This window comes from Rousettus aegyptiacus, unplaced genomic scaffold (assembly GCF_014176215.1).
Source record: "Rousettus aegyptiacus isolate mRouAeg1 unplaced genomic scaffold, mRouAeg1.p scaffold_m13_p_10, whole genome shotgun sequence".
In the NCBI taxonomy this organism is placed as follows: domain Eukaryota; kingdom Metazoa; phylum Chordata; class Mammalia; order Chiroptera; family Pteropodidae; genus Rousettus; species Rousettus aegyptiacus.
In genome coordinates, this window is record NW_023416285.1 from 49,588,495 (window position 1) to 49,612,436 (window position 23,942).

Consider the following 23,942-nt stretch of genomic DNA (forward strand, 5'->3'; position numbering starts at 1 on the left):
TTTATATGAAATATCCAGAATAGGCAAATTCTTAGAAACAGAAAGCAGACTTGTGGTTGTCAAGGGCTCAGGGAAGGAGGAAATGAGGAGTGACTACTAAATGGATAAAGAGTTTCTGTTTGGGATGACAAAAAAGTTCTGGAACTAGGTAACAGTGATGATTATACAGCATTGTTAATGTACTTGATACCACTAAATTGTATACTTTCAAATGGTTAAAATGGTAACTTTTATGTTATATGTATTTCACAATATAAAAGTAATTAGAGCTAAACTAAGGTGGTAATGGTGGAAACAAATACAACGAGATTATGTAGCAAAGAAAGAATCAATAAGACTTAGTGACAGAGTGTATGTGAAGGTTGAAGCTGAGGAAAGGAATCATAAATAAAAGTTTAAATCTGATGTGGAGGCAAAAAAGGGAATCAAGAAAAGTTTTGAGGTTTAAAATCATAGTACTTCCACTAACAGGAATATGGAGATCAGGGGAAGATGTGGTTTAGCAGAAAAAACTGCAAGTTGGGTTTTAAATATATGGAACCTGAGATGCCAAATATCCACAGTGATTTAGAAAGTCAGAACTGTTTCTTTTAATTAAACAAGAGAAGCTTTCAAAGGATGGAGTAGTTTTGGATAATACTGCTAGAAAAGGAAAGATTATATTTAATCACTTTTGGCTATTGACTATGGTACTTAATACACCCATATAGAATTAATATACCTCTTTAGTATCTGTTTCTTAAAGATTTCCAGAACCAACAATTATAAATCTTTATGATGCAGTCAATTGGTTCTGTGCATTATAAATAGTATACCCTCACATACACTATTTGGGGTATTAGGGGTGAAGGGGGGCACAGGTGCCAAGGCAATGTCAATTCCTTCACCTTGCCTTCTCTGCAACTTTTATTTGAGACTGAGATCGTGATGAACATTGCAACTATAGTTTCGCTTAAGTACCAAAGAAGGATAACCATACTTCCTGGAAATCCTGGTACCATAAGTACAGATGTAGTTGCTTGGTACAGCTCAATAAACTGGTAGAATATAGGAAATGCCCTGAAGTGAATTACTTTACGTAACTTCCCATAAATTGTAATTTGAATTCTACTTTAAACCATACACAAAGAAAAGACAAATTGTGAGTAAGAGCTTGAAGAAAACTAAATGATGATCTAAAATATGGACTAACATGCACTATTGAACTACATCATATTGAAATATATACTTAAGACTCTGCTCAAAAAAAGACAAGAATGAATCAATTAAAACTAGACCTTTTCTAAAGCTTTTGATTAAATGAAACAAAGTATTTAAAAAATTCATATTACTTTATTTAAATCTGATTTATAGGAAGGAGGGGACAATGTATTATTCTTACCAAAAACACATGTACTTTTATAGTGCTCTCAAATGTTATCTCTTCCCCAAAATGAATAAGTATACCATATTTGTAAAAGTCCTCCCAAATGCATGAGTTTGCAAACATAGCACTCTATTTTAAGGTATGTTCATTTCTGTTATCTACAGAAATTAAAAAAAAAAAGACCAGGGCTACCCCACCTCTGCATCTGCCTCGACACTGGGCCTGTCTTCTATGAAGCCATGTATGACTATGGCCTATCTGCCCTGGTTTCATCATACCCCAAGTCGTCACAAAATTCTGAAAATGAAATCATCTTTAAACTGTATGTCAATACAACAAAAAATATATCCATATACACGTGTGCTCTCATGTGTGCGTGCACATACATTCCATTCAGCCCATTAAAAAAGATAATAGGAAGCAAAGCAAGGACTAGAAACCTCTTGCCATTTACAGTCAGCATCCGTCCAAATGACATTACCTGAAAGTGCAATCCAGATCACATTAAATTTCTTCCATTCATCCCTGTCTCTATCTCTGATTAAAGTTTGAATTCAGGCCCCAATCAGCTCTTATAGAGACTGCTATGAGAGTTTCCTTAGTCTCCTTGCCTCAGTTTCCCACCACCATCCAACAGTGCTCCAAAGGAAACTTTGAAAAAGACTCCTTAACCAAGCTTTAGCTTGCTCCTCTGAACCCTCTTGTCAACTAGGCCTTGACTTTGGGCTCCTGTGTTCCAGGCTTAATCCATGCTTAGTGAGAATCCTGCTCAGTCAGTTTAGCAAGAATCCCCACTCTTGATATCTGATCATTTTCCATATCTGGTCAAATTCCTCATCTCCCCCCATCCCCCAGTGAAATCTGATCACTCTGGCCTGCCTTCAGTAAGAATCCTGTTGGGTTAGTTTAGCAAAAATTAACCTCCCCCTTTAATAACTTTCCATCCACTAACACACACACAATCACTCACTTCCTCCCTCCCTCCTTGGGTACTCTACTTTTCCATGCTGTGTTCAGAATTGAGCCCAGTTTTATACTGAGCTCCCTCCCCCTTATTGCAGTAGTTCCTAAACATAATCTGTTTTTACTGCTTTAACTATTGTAGAGCTATGGTTTTTCTTTGACACCTTCTAAAATGCAAATCTGATATTACTATTTTCAAATATTTAATAACTTTTCCTTGTCTTCAGATAAAATCCACATTGCTTAGCCTATTTATCTGAATGCTGCTGTCATCTCCTTGATCTACTCCAGTCATATTCGATTATTTGCCACCTCCATGTTATTTTCTATCTGAAATGCCCTTTCTCCTTTATCCATTTGTCCTATACCTACTTATCTTTCAAGGCTATTCTAGAGTAACCTGCCATAATTCTTTCCTCAGGCATTGCACACATACTCACTTTAAAATGGATCACTCTCCCCTTACTACCTCCACTATAACAAATCATTTTTCTTATCTGCTTACAAGGTCTTCCTCTCCCAGGAGATTCCAAGACTCCTTTCAAGCGGTCGTGGGATCTCTTTGATGGCCTAAACTTCAATGGCTGGTCTTCAACCAATGGTTATCTTACAATACTTGCTAGGACTGAAACCAAGTCCTATTTACTTGTATTCCTATAGCACCCCTGCTATAAACCTTGGCGAGTACTCAATGCTTGCTAGTAAAATAGGATTCTTGGTGCCTAAAGCAGCAGAAACCAAAGGTTTTCACCAGATTCTGTAAGAAATGGTCTTCTAGTTATACAATAAATGATCTTCACATTTGTAGAGTTGGCATGTGTTGTATGTGTATGCTCTTAGAAAACTTCAAATACTTGTGGCTTTTAATTTATAGTAGTGATAGCCTTTTCAGCAAGAGAATCTGCTTCTTCCTGAAGGACAATGGATGCTGAAAAAGGGCTGGGTTGGGACCCCCTGCAGTAGAGGCCTCACAGTGACCCTGGCCTCACTTTTCCTTACACAGTAGCTTCAGGACAGATTGTCCTCTGCAGCTTGACCCAGAGCTGGGAACATCCCCTGCCATAGAGAGTTGTCCTGAAACATGATTAATGCCCTTATGCTTACTGATCACTACCTTTATAGTCTAACGTTCTTTCCGGACTACTTCCATCTTTGTTCCTGGGTTGTTAACCACAGGGCCACAGAGAGAAGGTTCCATGAAGCACAACAAACCCCCAGGAACCTGTCATGCACCTCTGGAATAAGGCCCAGATTTTTCCTTACATACCCTAAAACAGACTGAGAAAGTAAGGCAGTTTTTGAAGGTGTTAACCTGCTGCCTTCTCAGATTACTGGTACTCTGACAATAAAGGGTTACAAAGCTACTACTTTAAGATGACCAGGTGCCTTAATTTGTTGACTGATGCCACAAGTTTTGTCAATAGACGCTGATGAGGAAAGCAACTCACAGAAGTAGTAGAGCAGAGTGGTTAAGAGGCTCTGAAACAACACCATCTGAATGCACGCCTTGCTTATGGAATTCTATTTTGGCTTATCAAAAAACAAGTGCACCATACAGAGTGGTTGTTAAGATTAATTGCGATAAATTAAAAAAAAAAATAACTCAGCCTAGTACCAAAAAAGCATACCCTAAGTATTAATTTTAATATATTATTTTTAATAAAATAAATTCTAATACTAAGCAGTTTATGCAGTTAATATGGAAACGAGCCATCCTTCAACTCTTTGTATTAAGAACCATGCAATTTGAGATCCTCTATATTTGGGTTTGTCAATTATCTTAATCCAGTCTACCTGCTCTACTGGAGACATGAAGAAACACAAACAAAGAGAAGAAAAATGGAGAAAAGAGAGGTGTGACAGAGAGGGGAAAAAAGGAGAGGGAGGGTAAAGGGGGGAAGAGAGAAACGAGAGTTAAAGAAAAACAGAACGTGAAAAACAAAACAAAACATGGAAACGGTGAAGTAGGGAGGGAGGAAAAAGGAAAAGAAACCAAATCCTACATCCTTATTTCTTCTCTGCCTCTCCTCTGGTTTTATCTCCTACCACCTCATCTAATCAATTTAATTCACTAACCATCATCTTTCCATCTCTCCCCTTTCAGTTCTTTGATCTCCGGATGAACAACTCAATGACCCTCTCTGAGCATTATGTTGATTTAAACTCATCGATCACTATGTTAAGCCAAAATATTGCTACAATTTAATATTCTTGGACAATTCCCAATATTTCATACTAAGAAATAACTCAGAAAAATAGTGGCATAATTATACCACCATTTCTTTGGCATCTCTCCAAAGGAGGAACCAGAAAGCTAAAACTTACTTCTCTGAAATGAGGATTTTATGGTAAATTAATTTTTAATGGACCTCAGGTGTACAGATTTGGATTAATCTTCATTTTAGTTGATGACACACTGTCACCTCTGATACATGCATATAATTATGTTTATAAGATAATGAAGACCCGTGATCTCATCACCCAAATTAAGAACCAGAACATTAACAATAGTTAAAATATACCTGTGTTCCTTCCTGATCCCATTTTCTTGTGCCTCCAACCCCAAGATAACCATTACCCTGAATTGTTTATTATTTCCTTGCTTTGATAAAATACATAGAACATTTTACTATCTTAACCACTTTTAAATGTACAGTTCAGTGGCATTAAATACATTCACATCGTTGTGCAATGATCACTCCCTTGCTTTTTAAAAAGGTTTATTTACATATACATACTTAAAAATATTTAACTTTAGCTTTGCTGAGATTTATCAAAAGAATAATCATTCTGTATTTAATCGCAACATTATTTTACTTGAGACTATTTTAGAAAGTTCATCCACATTTTCTGCAAACAAGTCTTGCTTTTGTTGGTTTTATTCCTAAATATTTATGCTCCTATTTATTGTTACTACTGTAAATAATCTTTTGAAATGACATTTTAAATTATTTGTTACTGATGTAGAAAGTATAAATACATCGACTTTCTATCCACCTACTTTGATAAATTCTGCTAATATTTCTAAAACTTAAATTCTTTTGGGTTTTCTATGCAATCTTTTCTGCAAAATTTTATTTCTTCCTTCCCAATTCTTATGGCTTTAATTTCATTTTTCTGTTTTATTTTTCAGGCTAGGACCTACAGTACAATGAAAAGCAGTGAAAAATGGGTATCCTTGTCTTATAAATTCACAACGTACTTCTATTTATTGTGGAAAAGCCAGGTTACCTATATAAGTCCTTTCATAAGAGTAAATGTTGCATGATTCAACCCTCAGTTCTATCAGAAGAGTCTTGCCTTAGCTAGTGAATACTGTAACAGATACATTTCAGCACACAAATAACTGCATTGTCCAGAGAGAAAATATTGTGCCTAGGAGATAAGCTAAAACTTGACCAGAGAGCTGGCTATATTTCTGAAATGCTGGCCAGTAAAAAATTCATTTAGACTTGTTAAAATACCTTTTTAATCTCCTATTATCTTTACAGCAACCTGAAAGGTGGATGGGTGAGGTATCATAATGTGCATTTGAAGCTAAGAAAACTGAAATATGATTGTCCAAGTTCACAGAGCGAGAGACAGAACTATATACTGTATCTCTAGATTCCCAGCCCATCTCATCATCCCATCCAGTGTGAGGAAAGTAAAGCATTGCATGATCTAAAATGCGTCCGAACAGAAGCTATTCTCAGCTTTCCCAAGCACGACACCTGTAAGGGTCTACCACCCACTTTGCACTTTGCTCAGGCTAGCAGTGAATGATGGGACAAATGGGTAATTTGAAAGCATGCAACCAGTATTACTAGGCAGTGGGAGCTGAGGGAATCTTGTGGAAACTCAGTCAAAATTATGAAAGGGAAAACTTTGCCCTCCTCTCCCATACTTTCCAGAGTATTATTGGCTGAGGGGATTCCCATTCTACAAAAATCACTGAACTCCTCCTCCTTACTTTTTAGGAAATTTCTTCTAAGCACATTAATTTCTCGGAAAGCATTTTTTTTTTTTTTTGAGTCTATAACAAGTCTGTCAGTGCAGTTTCTTTTGGCCTGATGCCACAATTAGAGGCTTGAAGATTAACAGGCTTTGAAACTGAAACTAAAGATGGGATGCTTCCTTAACTCCTGTTTTTTTTTGTTTTTTCTTTTTTTTTTTTTTCCAAAACTAGACTCAGATTACTAAATACTAAGAAAGCGAATACGCCCAAAGCTTTGCAAAAATTGAAAGGAATGTAATAGTTATAATTTGGACTTTTATTCAAATGATTCTTGTAAATTTGGCAGTGGATGTAACAAGTATTACAGTTGGTTTGCTATTGTCTCTAAAAATGTGATTTTTTTTCCCAGAATTCTTCTCCACACTGATCACACTTATAAAGTTTCTTCTCCCTGAGCAGCTCCCCATTCAAAAAAAAAAAGAGTGCTTTGTTTTAATTCTATGCTCACAAGACAGATTATTAATTCAACTTTCCAGGTATGCTGATACTGGAAAAGGGTGGCTCGGATGCCAGACCCAATCATCCCAGTCATTGAGAGGTCCTCACTATAAATTATCTTTTGAATTTGTGTCTTTGACTCTTGTAGATTTGGTTTGCAGAATTAACTCTTTGAGAACATGTTTACTCTGGATTAGGAAAAAATGGGAGTTTTTCTGGACCTAGAAAACTGAAGACAAGATCTTGTGGAATCCTAACGAGGTATTACCACCCGTGTGAGACTCTACTAACCTGCCTCACTGGTTGGCTGGCATTCTTCTATACAATTTTTTGTGACATTTCTTTAATTGCCTTAACTTTCCTCTTTACGTTGCAAGATGACATCTTAGCCAAGAATTTAGATACTAACAAAGGCAAAATTATCACCATGTGTTTTTTATTGTTTAATATTGAACTGTTCAGAGCCTCTTCTTTCCATGATGTCAAAATTTCTCTGAAAATTTTTGGCATTTTTACTCATAGTCCAATTTTCATTTCACACAAATAGCTTTTGGGAAGGCCTCTCCATGTCACTGTTTCTCATAAGCCTTTCTTCCCTCATCAGAAGAAAGCCTCTTTGCTAGGTGAAAGTCTTCTTGGTTCTACCAGTTGCTGCCTCATTTCCCTTCCTTTTGTCTTTTCAGTTTCCCACAGCAAAGTCCACAGACTTACCACATGAAATTCAGCATTCCAGCAATTTCTGCCTGCCCCAAGCAATACTGCACTCACTCTTCTGATGACAGAGTTCCTACACCTGAGCTTTCAAGTCGTAAGTGTGCCCAGTTTGCAGATATGAGCTTTTATCTTGGCCTCTCTGCCAAGTTTCAGGCCAGTACCTGTAAGGTACATTAGCCTAATTCTATGAGAGAAACCCTGCCTTTCTCTGGCCTTTGCACTGCTGCAGCCTAGTTGACTATGAAAAGACCTCCCAGATATTTATTTCCCTAGGTTCCAAGTACCACTGGCATTAGATTTCCCATTGCAGGGTGATGCCTGCATTTGGAACAGTATTTCATCTTGGATGCTATTATCAATCACTTGCAAAGAACACAATCGGACTTAGATACTGCTGAACTTCACTATCAGGCCCAATACGTTTCACTATATGGGTATCACCTTGCTTCCTACTGATGTTATCTGCTGTGAATAATCAGCCAAGTACTAATGATAAAATAAGACATCAAGTTTTGTCCTTGTCATCCAGTTGAAATTGTGCTTATTTCAGTTATCATTGTTATCAGTTCAACCACTAACACTTTTTCCTTTGTTTGCATCTGACAGTCTTCTTAGAGCTGTGTCTTAAATCAATCAGTTTCCATCCTGTTCTTCTAAGGTTGGTCTCTACTCATGCCCCTCTTTTAAATTTATTTCTTCAAAAAGCACCCTCTGTTTTTGCAATAACCCTATTTTAGGCATGTCCTTTTGTTACTTTATTCTCGATGTTATCTAATGATGTTTTTATTCAAAGACTGACTGTAATACATGAAACTTTTTTACTAACACACCAGAAATCAGATACTCAAATGAGAAGTTTTCCCTCAAAATAGTTACACTGGAGACTACTCACTTATTCTAATGAGGCTATGAATAGTCAAAACATTTCTGTAATTCTTTAAAACTCATCAGTTCCTTTATTGTTAACCTTGTGCAAGAAGACCAAACCTATTATACTACTAGATCAAAGGGCAAGCCTGGCTAAATTACTGTTTCCAAATATTAGCTTTACCTGCAAATAATGAAAAATTGCTATTACTGAGGATTTTTAAAAGTTATTTGGCAGGATTTTTAAAAATTACTTAGCCTCTAAAAGTAATTATAAAAGTTTAAAATAAATGCTGAGGAAAAAAATATCAGTTAGAATAAATGAATGGAGACCTTCGTATGACCTAACAATTATCTAACCTCTAAGATTATTTTTCTATATATAAAAGATAACTTTCCTATCCTCTTACAGAATTGTTGAAGGAATAAATGAGAAAATAAATGACATCTCTGAAACCCATAGAGTGAACAAATGCAAGATATTCTTATTTATGCCTTAATGCTGCAAATTAAAATGTACCCAAAACACAATTTTAAGACATACTCATTTTAAAACTGTATTTAGGGCTTTGACTTGAGGGTTAAGTTGACATTTTTATTTTGTAGGTAGTAAGAGATCAAAGATCTATTTTAAAAATTTTGATATTCAATAAAGTTCTGTTTTTCCAGAAATAGTTCATGATTTGGAAAGTGAAACCTAACTCACTCTTATTGAAAAAAAGAAGGTGGAGGGAAATTCCATAACTCAGAAGCCACAATAAAGACAAATAACACCTTCGATTTTGCAACATGGGACTTTCACCAAGGAACAGGATTTGCTGAGTTCACTGTAATGTTATCCAATCAGAGTTAGAGAGGGAAAGTGCCATAACAAAATAAATACTGCGTCCTAGATCCACGTTTTCTGAGACACTCCTCAACTGCTTAGACATTCTGAGCCTACTGCAGAGGAACCTCCAGTCACAGCACCATGAATCCAAGTGCTGTTCTTATTTTCTGCCTTATGATTCTGACTCTGAGTGGAACTCAAGGTAAGGAACATCAAGGGATATTTAATTTGTAAGGTCAGAAATAGTACTGTGTATAAATTCTACAAGTACAGAAATAGAGTATTTGCAAAAGTTTTACAGATGTCTATAAAGGGGAAACGAGCAGAGATTCCCTCTGGTCACTGAGTCTATAATCAGAGAAGCAAGTGGAATATAAGCGAGAAGGATGGTGGGAGCAGAAGGGAAAGAGGGAAGACACAGAAAATGGGAAGGAATGAGTTAACTTAGCTCCTCAGTTAACGTAGCTTAATTAACCATATGAACTGTGCTCAAGAGTATGATCTTAAACTCAACAAGCTGCAATTATATTATTTTTTCAGATAATCATTCAGAACTGTATTATAATGGGATCACTCCTCAGGTTAAGTGGATATGTGATGACATGGGAATATAGGTTCTGCTAAGTACTATCTAATCAACATTAAATGCCTGAAATGGAAACTGTGCTAACCTCCTCTGCTGAATCTGTTTCTTTTTCTGCAGGAATACCTCTCTTTAGAACTACACGCTGTGTCTGCATCGAGATTAGTGATCAACCTGTTAATCCAAAGTCCTTAGAAAAACTTGAAGTGATTCCAGCAAGTCAATCATGTCCACATGTTGAGATCATGTGAGTAATATACCATCTAATGATAATTTGCCTGGTGGAATCATAAAAAAATATGTGATGATCACAAAATATCCATAACAGTTTTGAGATGATTCTAAGACTTCTGATTAGCAAAAGAAACTTGTAAAATGAAAGATATACGTCTGACTTAAGAACTATATCCCATCTGTTTTATTGGCCCAACACTGTTTTCAATATTTTCACTCCTACACAATGCAATGTGTGTGTGTGTGTGTGTGTGTGTGTATACGCCTTACTGTTGAATTGTATGCCTGAAACCTACTGTATTTCGTTAACGAAGGTCACCGTAATAAAAATAAAAATTAAAAAATATATACTTTCATTATTTACTTCTATAGTGCCACAATGAAGAAGAATGGAGAGAAAAGATGTCTGAATACAAAGTCTAAGACCGTCAAGAATATACTGAAAGCAATTAGCAAGGAAAGGTAGGTTTGCTATTGTTTGCAGAACTGCTCTTTAAGAAATGTCAGTCTTGGGAAGTTAGAAATATTTGCATTGAAATTTCCTGTGGGACCCTTGGCTTAAAAGTGTATTGTACCATGCTCTCTCCTCTACCTTCATTTATGTATATACCAAGGTGTCATCTTCTGGGGTATCAAAAGTTACCCTGGCTACCTGTCTAAAATTGTCAATACGTCACTTCAACCTTGAGGCAGAGCTATAACTATCCAAGCAAAGCTGTCAAACTTTCCCCAAGTCTTTCCTGGCCTTAAAAAATAAAGCAGCCCCTGTAATCCACAATGATTGTGTAGCAGCAGGAAAGCTCACCACATACTTCACCTAAGAGGGGTGGGTTATCTATGAACTCAGTAAGTTCTAAGTAGAAGCCAGATGGAAGTTAAAGTTGAGAGTATCACACTTTTACATCCCTTTCTTCTTCTTACAGGTCTAAAAGATCTCCTTGAACAAAGAGAGAAGCATAATCACAGCACAGAGACTGCCTCTGCCATCATTTCCCTTCATATAGTGTATGTCAAGCCCTAATTGACCCTGGATTGTAGTTCTCCTGAACGGTGACCAACCGGTCACTGAATTAAGCTGTTACTCCTACCGGGCGGTGAATGATTCATTATCCTGAGCTGTTCAGTAGTAACTCTGCCCTGGCATTATACTATAAGCTATGCTGGGTGCTACATTCTTAGTGAATGTGTGAAGCCTTAGCCCTGCTTTCCTTACCTTTCCTACTTTCTAAAGGTTATTAAAAGATCTTTCCACCTCTAAGCTTATTTGAGTTTTTAGAATCTCAAATAACAGGAATGCAATCAAAATGATAATACAATCATACAATCTATTTTTTATAGAAAGATCTTTACTCCATGGGCTTCTACTGCCATTATTCCAAAGGGCCCTGAATCTTCTGGTGGTTATATATATAATTTTTATTATATATGTAATTCCAAATCATAGAAGCAGCTAGAAATGTCTGGAAATGTATGTGAAAATAGTATTATTTAATGAAAAACTGTACAAAGCAGTATTCTTAGATGTATATGTCTTTGATATTGTTTTCAGTGTTTGTGAAATAACTTGTATTATTAAGTACTACACATAAATGACCAATGGAAGAAATTTTTACATCAGATATGCTGCATGTTATGTAAGACAAACATGCTGGATGTTTTTCAAGATTAAAAAAAAAAGGTGTGATCTCTTGGAAATATCAAGAATGATTATTTAACTGTTGAGAGACCAAAAAAGTAATAAAATAACTATAACTAACATGAAGTGTCTGATGGGTCATTTGACTGAAATGTTTATTTCATAGGAAGCTTATACTGAAGAATCCATAGCCTAGAGAAGCTGGGATGGGTAGAAGACAAATGAGTTTAAGAATTACAATACAAGATTCCTTCTGGGCTGATGTGGAATAACAGAGCTTGGCCCAAGCTTCAGAGCCTTATAGTCAATTTCCTATGAGACATCTCCACCTGGATATCCCATAGAAACATCAAACTTCAAAATATGTTACTTTAATTCCCCTCCCCTCCAGATCTATTTCTCCTCCTCCATTGTATGTCCGAGTTGAATAGCACCATCATCCACTCAGTTGCCCAAACCAAAAATCTGGGAATAATTCTATGCTCCTTCTTCTCCCTCCCCTCCCATATCCAATTAGTCACTAAGAAACTATTTTAAATGCATTTAGTTGACAAATTATTATATTAGTATATATAAAGAACTCTTATGAATAAAAAAGGAAAAGATAGACAACTAAATGAAAAATAGAAAACAGAAGTAAATAAGAATTTCACAGAAGAAAAAATCACGTGCCCTTAACATGAAAAGATGTTCAACCTCATTAGTAATTAGGGATGTGTCCCTTCGAATTATTATGGGATACCATTGCACACCACCAAAATCTTTTAAGTTGGATAATATCAATTGTCAGGAAGGACTCAGAGCAATGAGGAAAGAGAAAATAGCTATGACACTTTGAAAAACAGTTTGGTATTTATAAAATTTAGCATGTGCACATGCTATGCCCTAGCAATTCTATTACTATATATATATATATATATATATACCATCGATAAATTCTTGCATAGAACATATATGAGAAAATGTTACAGAAACATTGTTTGTAACAGCAAAACTCTGGACACAATCCAAATGTCCACAAATAGAATAAATAAAGAAACTCGAGTGTGTTAATTCAATAGGATATTATACAGCAGCAGAGATAAATGAAGTATAACTATACATATCAATGTGGATGAATCTCAAACACAAAGGAAACGTCACATTAAAGTTATGTGCAGCAGGATTCCATTTACTATAAAGTTTTCAAACAGGCAAATAGGACATTATATCAAAGAGTCAAGACATATATGATTAAAACAAACAAAAAACAAAGGAATGATTTCCATTAAAATTCAGGGTGGCGATTACTTCAGGAGGTGAGAAGAGAATGCAATCAGGGAAGGGTATGAAAAGGGCTTCTGAACTATAGTAAATTTCTACTATAGGTAATGAGTACATCAGAATTTGTTCCTTAAACTGTATCTACACATGCTCTATTTTACATTAAAAAGGCAAAACAAACTAGCAAATAAAACAAAGAACTCCTGAATATTACCAAATGTGAGATGTCTTCATGACTATCAAGCAACTTCACATAGCAAAGCGGAAGAGTAAGAGACGAGGTTATCACTGGAGATGTAATGTACAGCAGGTAGCTACAGTTAATAGTAAGTAAGGCAGTAGATCTTCAAATTTCTCATCACAAAGGAAAAAATTTCTAACTATGCACGGTGATGGATGTTAACTAGACTTATTATGGTATTTCACAATATATACAAATATCGAATCATTGTTTTATGCATAAAACTAATATAATGTTATATGTCAATTATATATCAATGGGGGACACTGGAAAAAAAAGCGGGTGAGAGTGAGAGAGCCCCCATGCATGAGCCATCACATTCTTGCATATGATACAGGAATATGGTATACGACCATTACTGTGGGAGCCTTAACTGGGTCACAGCTAGACTCTGAAGTGACAGAACTGCCCTCTCATTTTCTTTCTCTTTCTAACACCCTAATCCTATACAAAAACATCACCTATCTCATTCTCAACTGACAGTCAAGTAATTTTCAGGAAGGTACTAACCAATATTTAAACTGCCCTCTGTTCAAAGGTAGGGTATTCATTTAACAAATATTTATGTCCCCTATATATCAGGTTATAAGAAATGACTGTATTGTGGGTTTATAATTTATTATTAATGATATAAATAAAGATAAATAAATTCGAACAGAAAAAAACTCTGAGGCCTGAAAAAAACTCCAAATGTACAAGGAAAATAGAGAAAATAGGGGAAGCCTTTCCTGGGAAAGCGATGGCGATCTGGAATCTGAAAAATCTGTATGTATCTGATACATACATACAGAAAAGTGAATTCTAGGAGATGAAACAGCATGTCAAAGTATTAGGTATAAGATAGTATGGTGTGTTCAATCTGGAAAAAACATATAAGTATGAAGTTAGAGGTATGAATATTGTGGGAAATAATCTTGGAGAGACATATAAGTATTAGATCATGAATGCCTTTCTATGCTATGTTAAGTAGGCCACTACCATCATTACATAGTTATAAGCTACATACATGTTATGAAACATACATAAAAATAATGTAGATTGCCAGGCTATGCTGTAGTAACAAAGCTCCCAAAATATTAAAAACCTAACACAATAAAAGTTTGCTTTGTGCTCAAAGTTCCATGTAAGTTAGCAGGGCCTCTGTGCTAACTCAGGAACATAGTGTCCCTCTATCTCAATCGAGGGCTGCCATGACGGGAAAGAGAAGGATGGAAGTGGAATACTGGCTCTTAGATGCTTCAGTCCACAGACTGTCTTATTTGTTATGAATGCTAGAAACCATAAGGGAACATGTATTTGACTCTGCCACAAACAGAAAAATTATAAAATGAGACTTTAAAAAATTAAAATAAAACAAGAAAACAAGGCTCATACAGAAATCTATCTCAGAAAGAGAAGTCTAGACAGACATTTAAAAAATAATAAAAGTCTTATATCTTATGAAGTTAGATCAGAGGTGAAGAATTTCTTTTCTAAGTAGAAAGTTCACATGTTCAATGTAAATAAAATTTCACAAACATACTGAACAAATGTGTGGACACATCTACTGTAGTATGGTCATGTTATAAATCTCAGGGAGAGAATATCTTTTCCTGGGGAAATATATTTCCCACATTGATCAAAAGGTTACAACCTGATCTAAGAACAGTGGCCTCCTACAAAGAAGGGAAAGGGGAAATGGCTGTATTATTCTTTCTTAGTTTTCTGTTAGACCATACTTAGTTAATTCATTGTTCCATATCTAGAGCTTGACAGTTGACTACCAGTGTTCTTCCTTTCAGAAGCTGGCTGAGAACCTCAAAAGGGCACTGAGAATATGACAATAACTACTGTGGTGATTCTGAACAAGTCATTAAAATCTGCCTGGGCTTCTGTGTTCTTATCTATAAAATAGAAGTAGAAATAGCAATCCTCCAGAAACATTGCTAAGATAAATAACTGCCAAGAGTTAATTAAAATACTATTTCGAGGTAATATCTATAATCCTATTTCTTTTTGCTTTTATTTTCCAAGTTTTCTACAAAGAATATTTTTACTATTTTTAATCAGAACGAAAAAGTTTTAAGCAAATAAAAACCAATTTTCAAAGACACTAAATATTAATGTTAAAGGGTTAGGATTTATGTTCTCAGTGACCTTCATGAAATTACTCATCCCTGAGAAAGATCTGAACTGAAAATAGAGTCACACGTATATGCAGAACTTCTCCTTGCTAGGCTAAAATTTAACGGCTTGTGTTAAAAATCATTAAACTATTACTGGATATATTTCAGGTCACCAGGTTACGGTGTCTTTGTCATTATTAGTCTCCTTGCTTACCCTCTTGCCTGCTTCTGTTTATTCTATATACAATTGCCAAGAGAATACTTTTAAAACATAAATGAGATTATATCTCATCCTTCCAAGAGCATGCCATCAGACTTAAAATGAAATCCAAAATCCTTCATTATAATCTGTAAACCTCTATATAACTCTCCCGCCTCACTCTATTTTCCCCCACCTTTCTATTCCAGCCATACCGGCCTCCCATTGCTCCTCAAACACAGCAAGCATATTTCTATCATTTCCACAGCTCACTCCTTCACTTCATTCAGGTCTCTGCTCAAAATTACCTTCTCAGGGAAGGCTTTCCTCACCAATCTATTGAAAATAGCACCATTCCTATCACTCAATCTCTTTACCCTCCTTTAATTTTGTTTATAGCCTTTATCACTATCTGTAAATATAAATATTAAATATTCACTTCTTGATTTATATATTCTCTCTCTCCACAAAGTTCTATGAAAGCAGGGACTACACCTGTCTTACCACCGTATCCTTGGTACCTACAAAAGTACTGGGTGCACAATAATTCTCAATAAATACATGTTGACTAAATGAATAAATGAGTTAGTGACATTTGCCATATCTACAATCCTTTGGAAATCAGTGTTCCCTCCAAGGACAGACCTTAGATAGTTCTTAAACCTTAGGACAAAGTAAACTTGGAAAGAAAGAGCTTACTAGTTTTGTTGAATCACCAGGTAGGCAACAGAAGGAACTATGACCTTCTCCAATTACAATATCCAATATGTGCACTGACAAACAGTTTACTAGATTATTAGAGTCCCTAAGTGATATGAGAATTAAGGTTTTAAGCAAAGGATTATATGACTTTCAAAAATAAAAATGTTTCAAAACTAAATTTAATGCTGTATTAGCTGCAATAGCTATTACGAGGAGGGGAAATCCATATCCCCTAGGATTCATCTAAAGATACTTTTTTCAAAATTTCAAAAAATAAACTCTTTGTCTTATTTTCATTTGTGAAAGAGACAAGAATGTTGTTTACATATTATGCAAAACTTTCCCAGGACACTCAAATTTAATTAGAGCCAGAATAGCTTAGTCATCTCATTTTCTAGGCTCATACGCAAGACAGAAATTACCTCAATTAACTTTAGAATGGGAACAGGGAAGAAAAGAAAAAGAAGTTGAAAAGGTTCAACATCAATCTGAACTTAAGGAGAGTTAAAGAGTCTCTGTAATGCCATCATCCCCCGAGCAGAAGACTTTCATTTTGGGATGTGTGGTTTTTAGGGCTCAACAATGTCCCTAAAATTACAAGCAAAATATTTATATGTACGTATATCCATAGCTTTTATCAGAGTCTCGTAGAGTTCCGTGACCTCCAATGTTTAAAAACCTTGACTCTGTCCTAATTCATCACAGACCCGAACAGATCATATCTACCAGTTTGTAGGGTATCCCTTCTGGGTAATGATGAACATCAACAAGAATAGATGAGACAACATGGATCTACTTGCATATTTACTTATACTGATTACTAGACGTCATGAGATGTAACTGTAATACCTAAATTCACTGGCATATTTCCTTAGTATAATTCCTTATAACTGTAGTCAAAAATTCCTTTATGGATTGTTAACATAATTAAACAAGGAAATCATTACCTTGAGGTGGCTCTAATGCCTTGGTAGCCAATATAAACAACCCAAAACCTAAGCCAGAGTCACTTGAATTACAAAAAATGAATATTAACAATAACTAATTACAAACAGCCAACAGGGTTTTCTCAAATAAGAAAACTGCTTAAGCAATAGCTGTCGGATAATTTATTTGCTTTGCTTTCATGTCTTCTCTGTAAAAACCTCTCTGCTATCTCCTGCCAGTGGAGTATCCCTAACCATTTTTGGTTTGGCGCTGCCTGATTTGAATTGTCCTGTGCTCAATGTCTCAAAAAAGTTTCAGCGTGCCTCAGTTTACCTTTTAACAGGATTACTCTAGTTCATAGCACAGAAGCCTTCCAGACTCTACCCCAGAGCTATTTCTGAGGTGGAGCTAGCTAAACCATACATTGTTCTGCCCCTGCTTATGATTGACTTCATCACTACCTGGGGTTTTCTTAATAAAAACATCATTAACAACATGAGAAGTCATTACCTACACAGCTTAGAGTGGCACATTCATGGTTCAGTCTCAATTTACCCATTTAGGCAAATTATAACTTTGATCTCTGTTCTTCTCACTCTCATGTTTGCAAGAACATAGCATTCTTTAATTTTATCTTTAAAAAATTTAGTGTTTTGTGATATTTACATGTTCCCTGATTTAACATATTATATTTCTACTAACTATATCTAAGACATCTATCACTTCCAACATTATAGATACCTTTTTTGATCAGCATTACTTGCAAATATCACTTATCTGAATATTAGTTTTGCCTACCCTTTGTTGTTGGTGACATTTGGTTTGTATATGTGCTTTTATTCCTCAGCTAAATTATAATAATTTTGAGGCCAAGTACTATGTCTTGATTGTCTTTGTTTGCCCCCATTGGATCCTAAAGATAGTAGGTACATAGTAAATATTATTAAGTTGAATTTGATTTAATTGAGAATATTCCAAGAGGTCTTTAATTTTTAACAGCAAAGAAAGTTTGTGTCTCAGTGGTTTAGAGGTTAAAAAAAGTATGTTATCATAGTTAATAAAATAGTTCACATATTCTTGAAAATTGTAGGAATATCTTGGAAATCGGACCAGCAATGTCTCCTTTAGGGCCCAGATCTTTGAGGTCAGCTCAAGTTTCTTAAATAAATCCTCATACTAGGAAAGTATTTCCAGTGTTGTTTGCATGTAAGATTACTTAGACTTGAGGCATATATATTGGTGTCCCTATGCCCTGAAGGTAAAAGACTTAACTTTACAAATGCTAAAATAAGCATTAAGAGTTACTGAGAAAGGGAAAGATAATTTAGGGTTGTGATGTGTTCAGAGAAAATTTAACAAAAAAGCAGAATTTGAAGCCTGCTCAAAATAACATAACTCTAAGTGAAATTTTTATTAAGTATTAAGAAGTTCAGGATGACCAGGAAGCAAGAATCACAGAATCAACACTATACACATACACTATCCACGTACACATATACACCGCTGTAAGTAGCTCAACATACCTCTGCTCTAAGTAAAACAATTATTTAGCTTGGAGAGAAAGAATGGATTGAGATAGGAAATACCAAAAAACATTAAAATCTCAAGCCACAGATCTTCAGATATTGAAATATCGCACATACATTTTTAAATATAAAAATAAAAACTAATTAAACTGGAATTATACATTTTTGGAAAACAGAAGTATAAGTCTATATCTAGCTGAATCACTCAAAACAAAAATTTACAAAGTAACAAATGAATTTTCACAAATGACAGACATGTGAGTAACCAAAAAGTCTTGGTGTAAGTCCTTGCAACTATAATTGACAAATACCTCAATCCCAGAGGAGAAAGGTAAGATAGAAGAGACATATCCACAATGACAGACATCATAACACAAGTTGAAAATTCTAGAGCACAATTTCCTACTGGGAGCACTACCACCATTCCTATCAGAAGTACATTTGAATCTTGAAGTGAGTGCAAATGTAGTTTGAAAAAGTACACTCAGTTTTGTAACTGAAAAACAAAACAGTAATTATTTTCGTAATAAAAAATACAAAAAAATAAAGTGTAACAACCCCTCTGGCTGGTGGGGATTTTCAGAAGAGAAAAAGCTTTTAAAGTAAGCCTTATTATTAATGCTATATATTAACATTTGTTTGCCACAGCGTAAGTCATTTTTGGTTTTCAAGGGAAGTATACATTTTATTTCAAGATCAAGTTTGACTCCTGTAGTACTATACTGCAAAACAAAAGTAGCTGTTTGCGCCCCAAAGCTAACTTTTGTTGCATCTGCTATTTCCTCCATTTTGTGACTTAAGAATCTTTTAATCTCAAGTAAAAAACAAGAATATTTTCAAAATAACATCATTTAGATCTGACTTGAGACATCATTAAGTGGTGATTTCAGAAGGGGGTGGTCATTAGGTTGTGGACACAGATACGTAAAAAAATAAACAAAATCTGTATTTCAGGCACGAGTTAAGTATATGTTGAAAAGGATGAGATCTAACTTCTTCATTTTGAGAAGCTATTCCAAAGTAATTTGTGGAATTCGATTTTGATTCTGGTCTCGAAGATAACTTCCTTAAATTTACTTTAAATAAATTTTACCCTAACACATGAGCAGGTTTTGTGTGTCATTCTACTTCTAGTTCAACAATTTGTCTATTATGTATTATGTATTATGACTTATATTTATAGAAATAGGGCAGATCACTGACTGAGACCACAGAGATAATGATGCACAAACTTCAATGACCACACACAAGAAATACCCATTTTGCAAAAATATTTGGGAAAGTAACAAATAGATGGTACCAGCCAACAACAAGCAAAATCGACAATCCCTGAATGGAAGAATTAGATTTCCAGAGTTACCACATTATAATATTAAAAGCATCTATTTTTCAACAACAAATCATAAAGCATACAAAACAAAAACAGGAAAATATGGGCCAAAAAGGTAAATAATTGACAGAAAACTATTCTTAAGAAATCCGAGATACTCAATGGATTTACTAGACAAAGATGTTAAATCAACTGTCTTAAATATGCTCAGAGAATAAAAGGAAACTGGGAAAGTGATGTGTGAACAAAATGAGAATATTAACAACGAGAAATTATTAAAAGGAGCCAAACAGAAATTCTGGAGCTGAAAAGTAAAAAACTGAAATAAAAAATTCACTGGAAGGTTTCACCAACAGTGTTGGGTCAGCAGACGAAAGAATCGACAAATCTGAAGACAAGATAACTGAAATTATTGAGTCTGAAGAGCAGAAAGGAAAAAATAATGAGGAAAAGTAAGTTTAGCCTAATGGACCTATGGCAGTAGTCCCCAACCTTTTTGGCACCAGAGACTGGTGCTCCTATGAGAATCTAATGCCTGATGATCTGAGGTAGAGCTGAGGCACTGTTGCTAGCACTGGGGAGCAGCTGCAAATGCAGATGAAGCTTCGCTTGCTTGTCTGCTGCTCACCTCCTGCTATGCAGCCTGGTTCCTAACAGGCCACAAACCGGTAAGGGGGTTGAAGACCCATGACCTACAGTATACCATCAAGTAATACTAGTCATAATGCTTGAGCCCCAGAAGGAGAGAGAAAGGGGCAAAAAAAATTTTTTCACACAAATAATTGCCCCCAATTTCTCAAATCTGATGGAATATGTGAATCTACATATCCAAGAAGCTCAATTAACTCCAAGCAGGATAAAGTCAAAAAGATCTACATTGAGATACATAATAGTCAAACTACTGAAACTCAGAGACTAAGAGAGAATCTTGGAAGGCATCAAGAGAAAAGTGTCTCATCATATACAAGAGATCATCAATAAGATTAGCAGCCAATTTCTCATCAGAAACCATGGAGATCAGAAGGCAGTAGGATAACATATTTAAGATGCTGAAAGAAAAAAAAATCTTTGAATTCTATATCTGGAAAAACTATCCTTCAATAATAAAGGAGAAATTAAGATATTTCCAGATAAACAGACTCTAAGAGAGTTCATTACCATCAGAACTGCCCTACAAGAAATGTTAAAGGGAGTTCTTCAGACTAAAAAGAAAGGACACTAGATAGTAAAAATGAGACAGGCTAAAATGAAAGACACTGGAAGCAGTATGAAGAAACAGAGAACACTGGTAAAGGTGAAGGAATGTGGGGAGAAAAAGGAAAAGATGGAATGATGAGGAAAAGGAGGCAGAAGAGGGGGAGGAGGTGAAGGAATTGGAGGAGGAGGAGGAGCAGGCAGAGCAGAGGGGTGGCAGCTGCCACCACTGCGCAGGCAATACTGAAGAGAGAGGCCAGATGGAGCAGCGCTCAGGGGCCATTTAATAACTGGGCTATACTGCTGGAGAAAAGGGCCACATGGAGGAGGCCTGTGATGCCATTTTGGATATCTAGATGACTCTAGCCCCAGCCATTATTTGATTGTAACTGGAGAAAAATCACTAACAAACTTTTGTGGGAGAGTTAGATATTAATTGGGAGTGCAAATAACTTAAATCCACAATTTATACAATATTGGGAATTAGTAAAAAGTTTGAAACAATCAACTATGGAATTATCTACATCATACAGAAATAGAACTCAGTATTATACATAGAAAGAAACGGAAGTCAATGTTACATAAAAATGAAAAAAGTTCTAAACAATTAAAATTAAAGAATTAATATCAAAAGGCAGTAAGCTTGATATTAAATATAGTTGAGGATGCAGGGTCAATGAAACTCATTCACTGCTGGTAGAAACATAAAAGGTATAATTTCTTAAACTGAATATACACACACTCTATGAAACAGTAATTCCACTCCTAGCAATATATTCAATGAAAATGCAAATATATGTGCACCAAAAGATATGCAAAAGAATATTCATGACAGCAATATTCATTTTAGCCCAAAATGAGAAACAATCAAAATGTCCATCAACTGGATATATAGCTTGTGGTACAGTCATAAAACAGAATACTAAGGGCAATTAAAATGAATGCATGACATGGATGAATCTCACAAACATAATACTCAGTGAACGAAATGAGACTAAATTGGACATACTGTACAATATTTACATAATTCAAAAACAGATAAAACTCTTCCATGACACAAGTTACTTTTGAGGAAGAAGGGAAGGGTATTACTGTGCTACTGACGCTTGGTGAAAATTCACTGAGCCATACTGGTGTACTTTTCTATATACATATGTATTTTTCCCTGTATATAAGTTGTATTAATTAGTTATGGCTGTCAACAAAATACCACAGATTGGGTGCCTTTAGCAACAGAAATATACTATCTCACAATTCGAGAGACTAGACACCCAAGATCAAGGGGCTGGCAGGGTGAGTTTCTACCGAGACCTCTCTTCTTAGCTTGCTGATGGCCATCTTCATATTGTCTTCTGTATATATGTCTGTGTCCTCATCTCTTTTTATAAGGACTCAATAGATTAGAGCCCACCCTAATGACCTCATTTTAACTTAATTACCGCTTTAAAGATCCTATTTCTAAAAACAGTCACATTCTGGAGGTACTGGAAGTTAGAACTTCAACGTATGAATTTAGGGGAGATGCAATTCAGAATCTAATACATGTTATCCTTCAATATGATATTATGTAGGAAAATTAAAGCAAGAAAACAGAAAAAGCAGATATTTAAACTGAAAATGGACTGAAGATACCTATTCAAAATATGTAAAGAATTGACATACATTTATAAAGTCAATACTAGACTCCACTTGGCAAGTGATCTTGAAAAGGTAGAAACTGCAGACATCAAGCCAACATAAACTAAAATGTGGATAAGAAACTGAAATAAACACTGATCTCAGGTACCAAGTTTTACATATTAAATGAACAAAAGTAAACACAACAAGAGGATTAGAAAACTACTACATCTGCATACTGATGGGGGCATTACAAAATCAGTCTAATCTTTCTGGTAAGTAATCTGTCGAAATGTTACAGAAATATTAAAAAATGTTTTTAACCTTTGTCTCTATACTTCAAAAGAAAGAAAATATCCCAAGAAAGTAAAATGTTTGAAAAAATTAAAGCATTTGCTGTATTACTGAAATGATAGAAAAAACTCCAATGCCCAGCTCACAAATAAACAGACCACGAATATGAAAAAAAAAACTTTTAAAATATACGAACTATATATATATACAAGGAAATGTTTATATAAAATAAAAGATACTGTTTAGTGACAAAGGTCAGATGTAGATATGTGCATGTCTATGTGTTTGTAAATCTCGTGTTATTCCCTTGGTGAAAATCCTTCAATGTCTTATCACCACAGAGATTTACAAGGCCCTTCATCATCTGGTTCCTCCGACATTTCTAGCCTCACTTCTCATCATTCCTCCATTATCACGCTATTTTCCCTTGCCAAAGTTCTCGCAGTTTCTGAAATCTGGCATACTTTCTCATGCCTACTATTCAGAACACCTCCCACACACCTTCTTCTAGTACCAAATTCCAACCAGCTCCATTTTCTATACCTAATTCAAACAGCTGGGTTTGAGCCCATGAGCCAGAGTTGTGGCCTTCTCTGTCCCTTCAATAACTGTGTACAATCCTTTATCTTACCACTTCTACAGTAATTGCTAATTTACATGCAGCTTTCCCCTATCAAACTGTGGGGGCAGAGATTATTGTTCATATTTGCATCCTCAGAGTCTAGAATCATAATAATAAAAATTTAATAAAATAAGTGAACGATAAACAGTAAATGGTTTCAAGAACATGGATTTTTTTTTCTTGTAAAGTTACTTAATTACAATTCTAAAGTAAATCCCTTTAAGTAAATATGGATGTTTTAAATAAAAGTATTTTCTCCCTTTTCAGGATAATTTTTCTTCAAGTTAGGCAGCAG

General features: G+C 35.2%; 2 protein-coding genes across 7 annotated transcripts in view; one reads left to right on the forward strand and one right to left on the reverse strand.

The window, feature by feature from the left end:
* ART3 (ADP-ribosyltransferase 3 (inactive)) overlaps window positions 1–23,942 on the reverse strand; it is a 91,926-nt gene that overhangs the window by 66,356 nt on the left and 1,628 nt on the right. The window lies entirely within an intron of this gene.
* On the forward strand, window positions 9,238–11,747 carry CXCL10 (C-X-C motif chemokine ligand 10). Its single transcript, XM_016156043.2, has 4 exons — window positions 9,238–9,376; window positions 9,878–10,004; window positions 10,364–10,453; window positions 10,915–11,747. Exons 1-4 carry the CDS (start codon window positions 9,316–9,318, stop codon window positions 10,931–10,933), a joined length of 297 nt encoding a protein of 98 aa, XP_016011529.1. The 5' UTR covers window positions 9,238–9,315; the 3' UTR covers window positions 10,934–11,747.

Coding starts and splice junctions, on each gene's coding strand:
- CXCL10 (XM_016156043.2), top strand. CDS start 9,316: ATGAATCCAAGTGCTGTTCTTATTTTCTGCCTTATGATTCTGACTCTG. Junction 9,377..9,877: donor GACTCTGAGTGGAACTCAAG/GTAAGGAACATC, acceptor CTTTTTCTGCAG/GAATACCTCTCTTTAGAACT. Junction 10,005..10,363: donor TGTCCACATGTTGAGATCAT/GTGAGTAATATA, acceptor TTACTTCTATAG/TGCCACAATGAAGAAGAATG.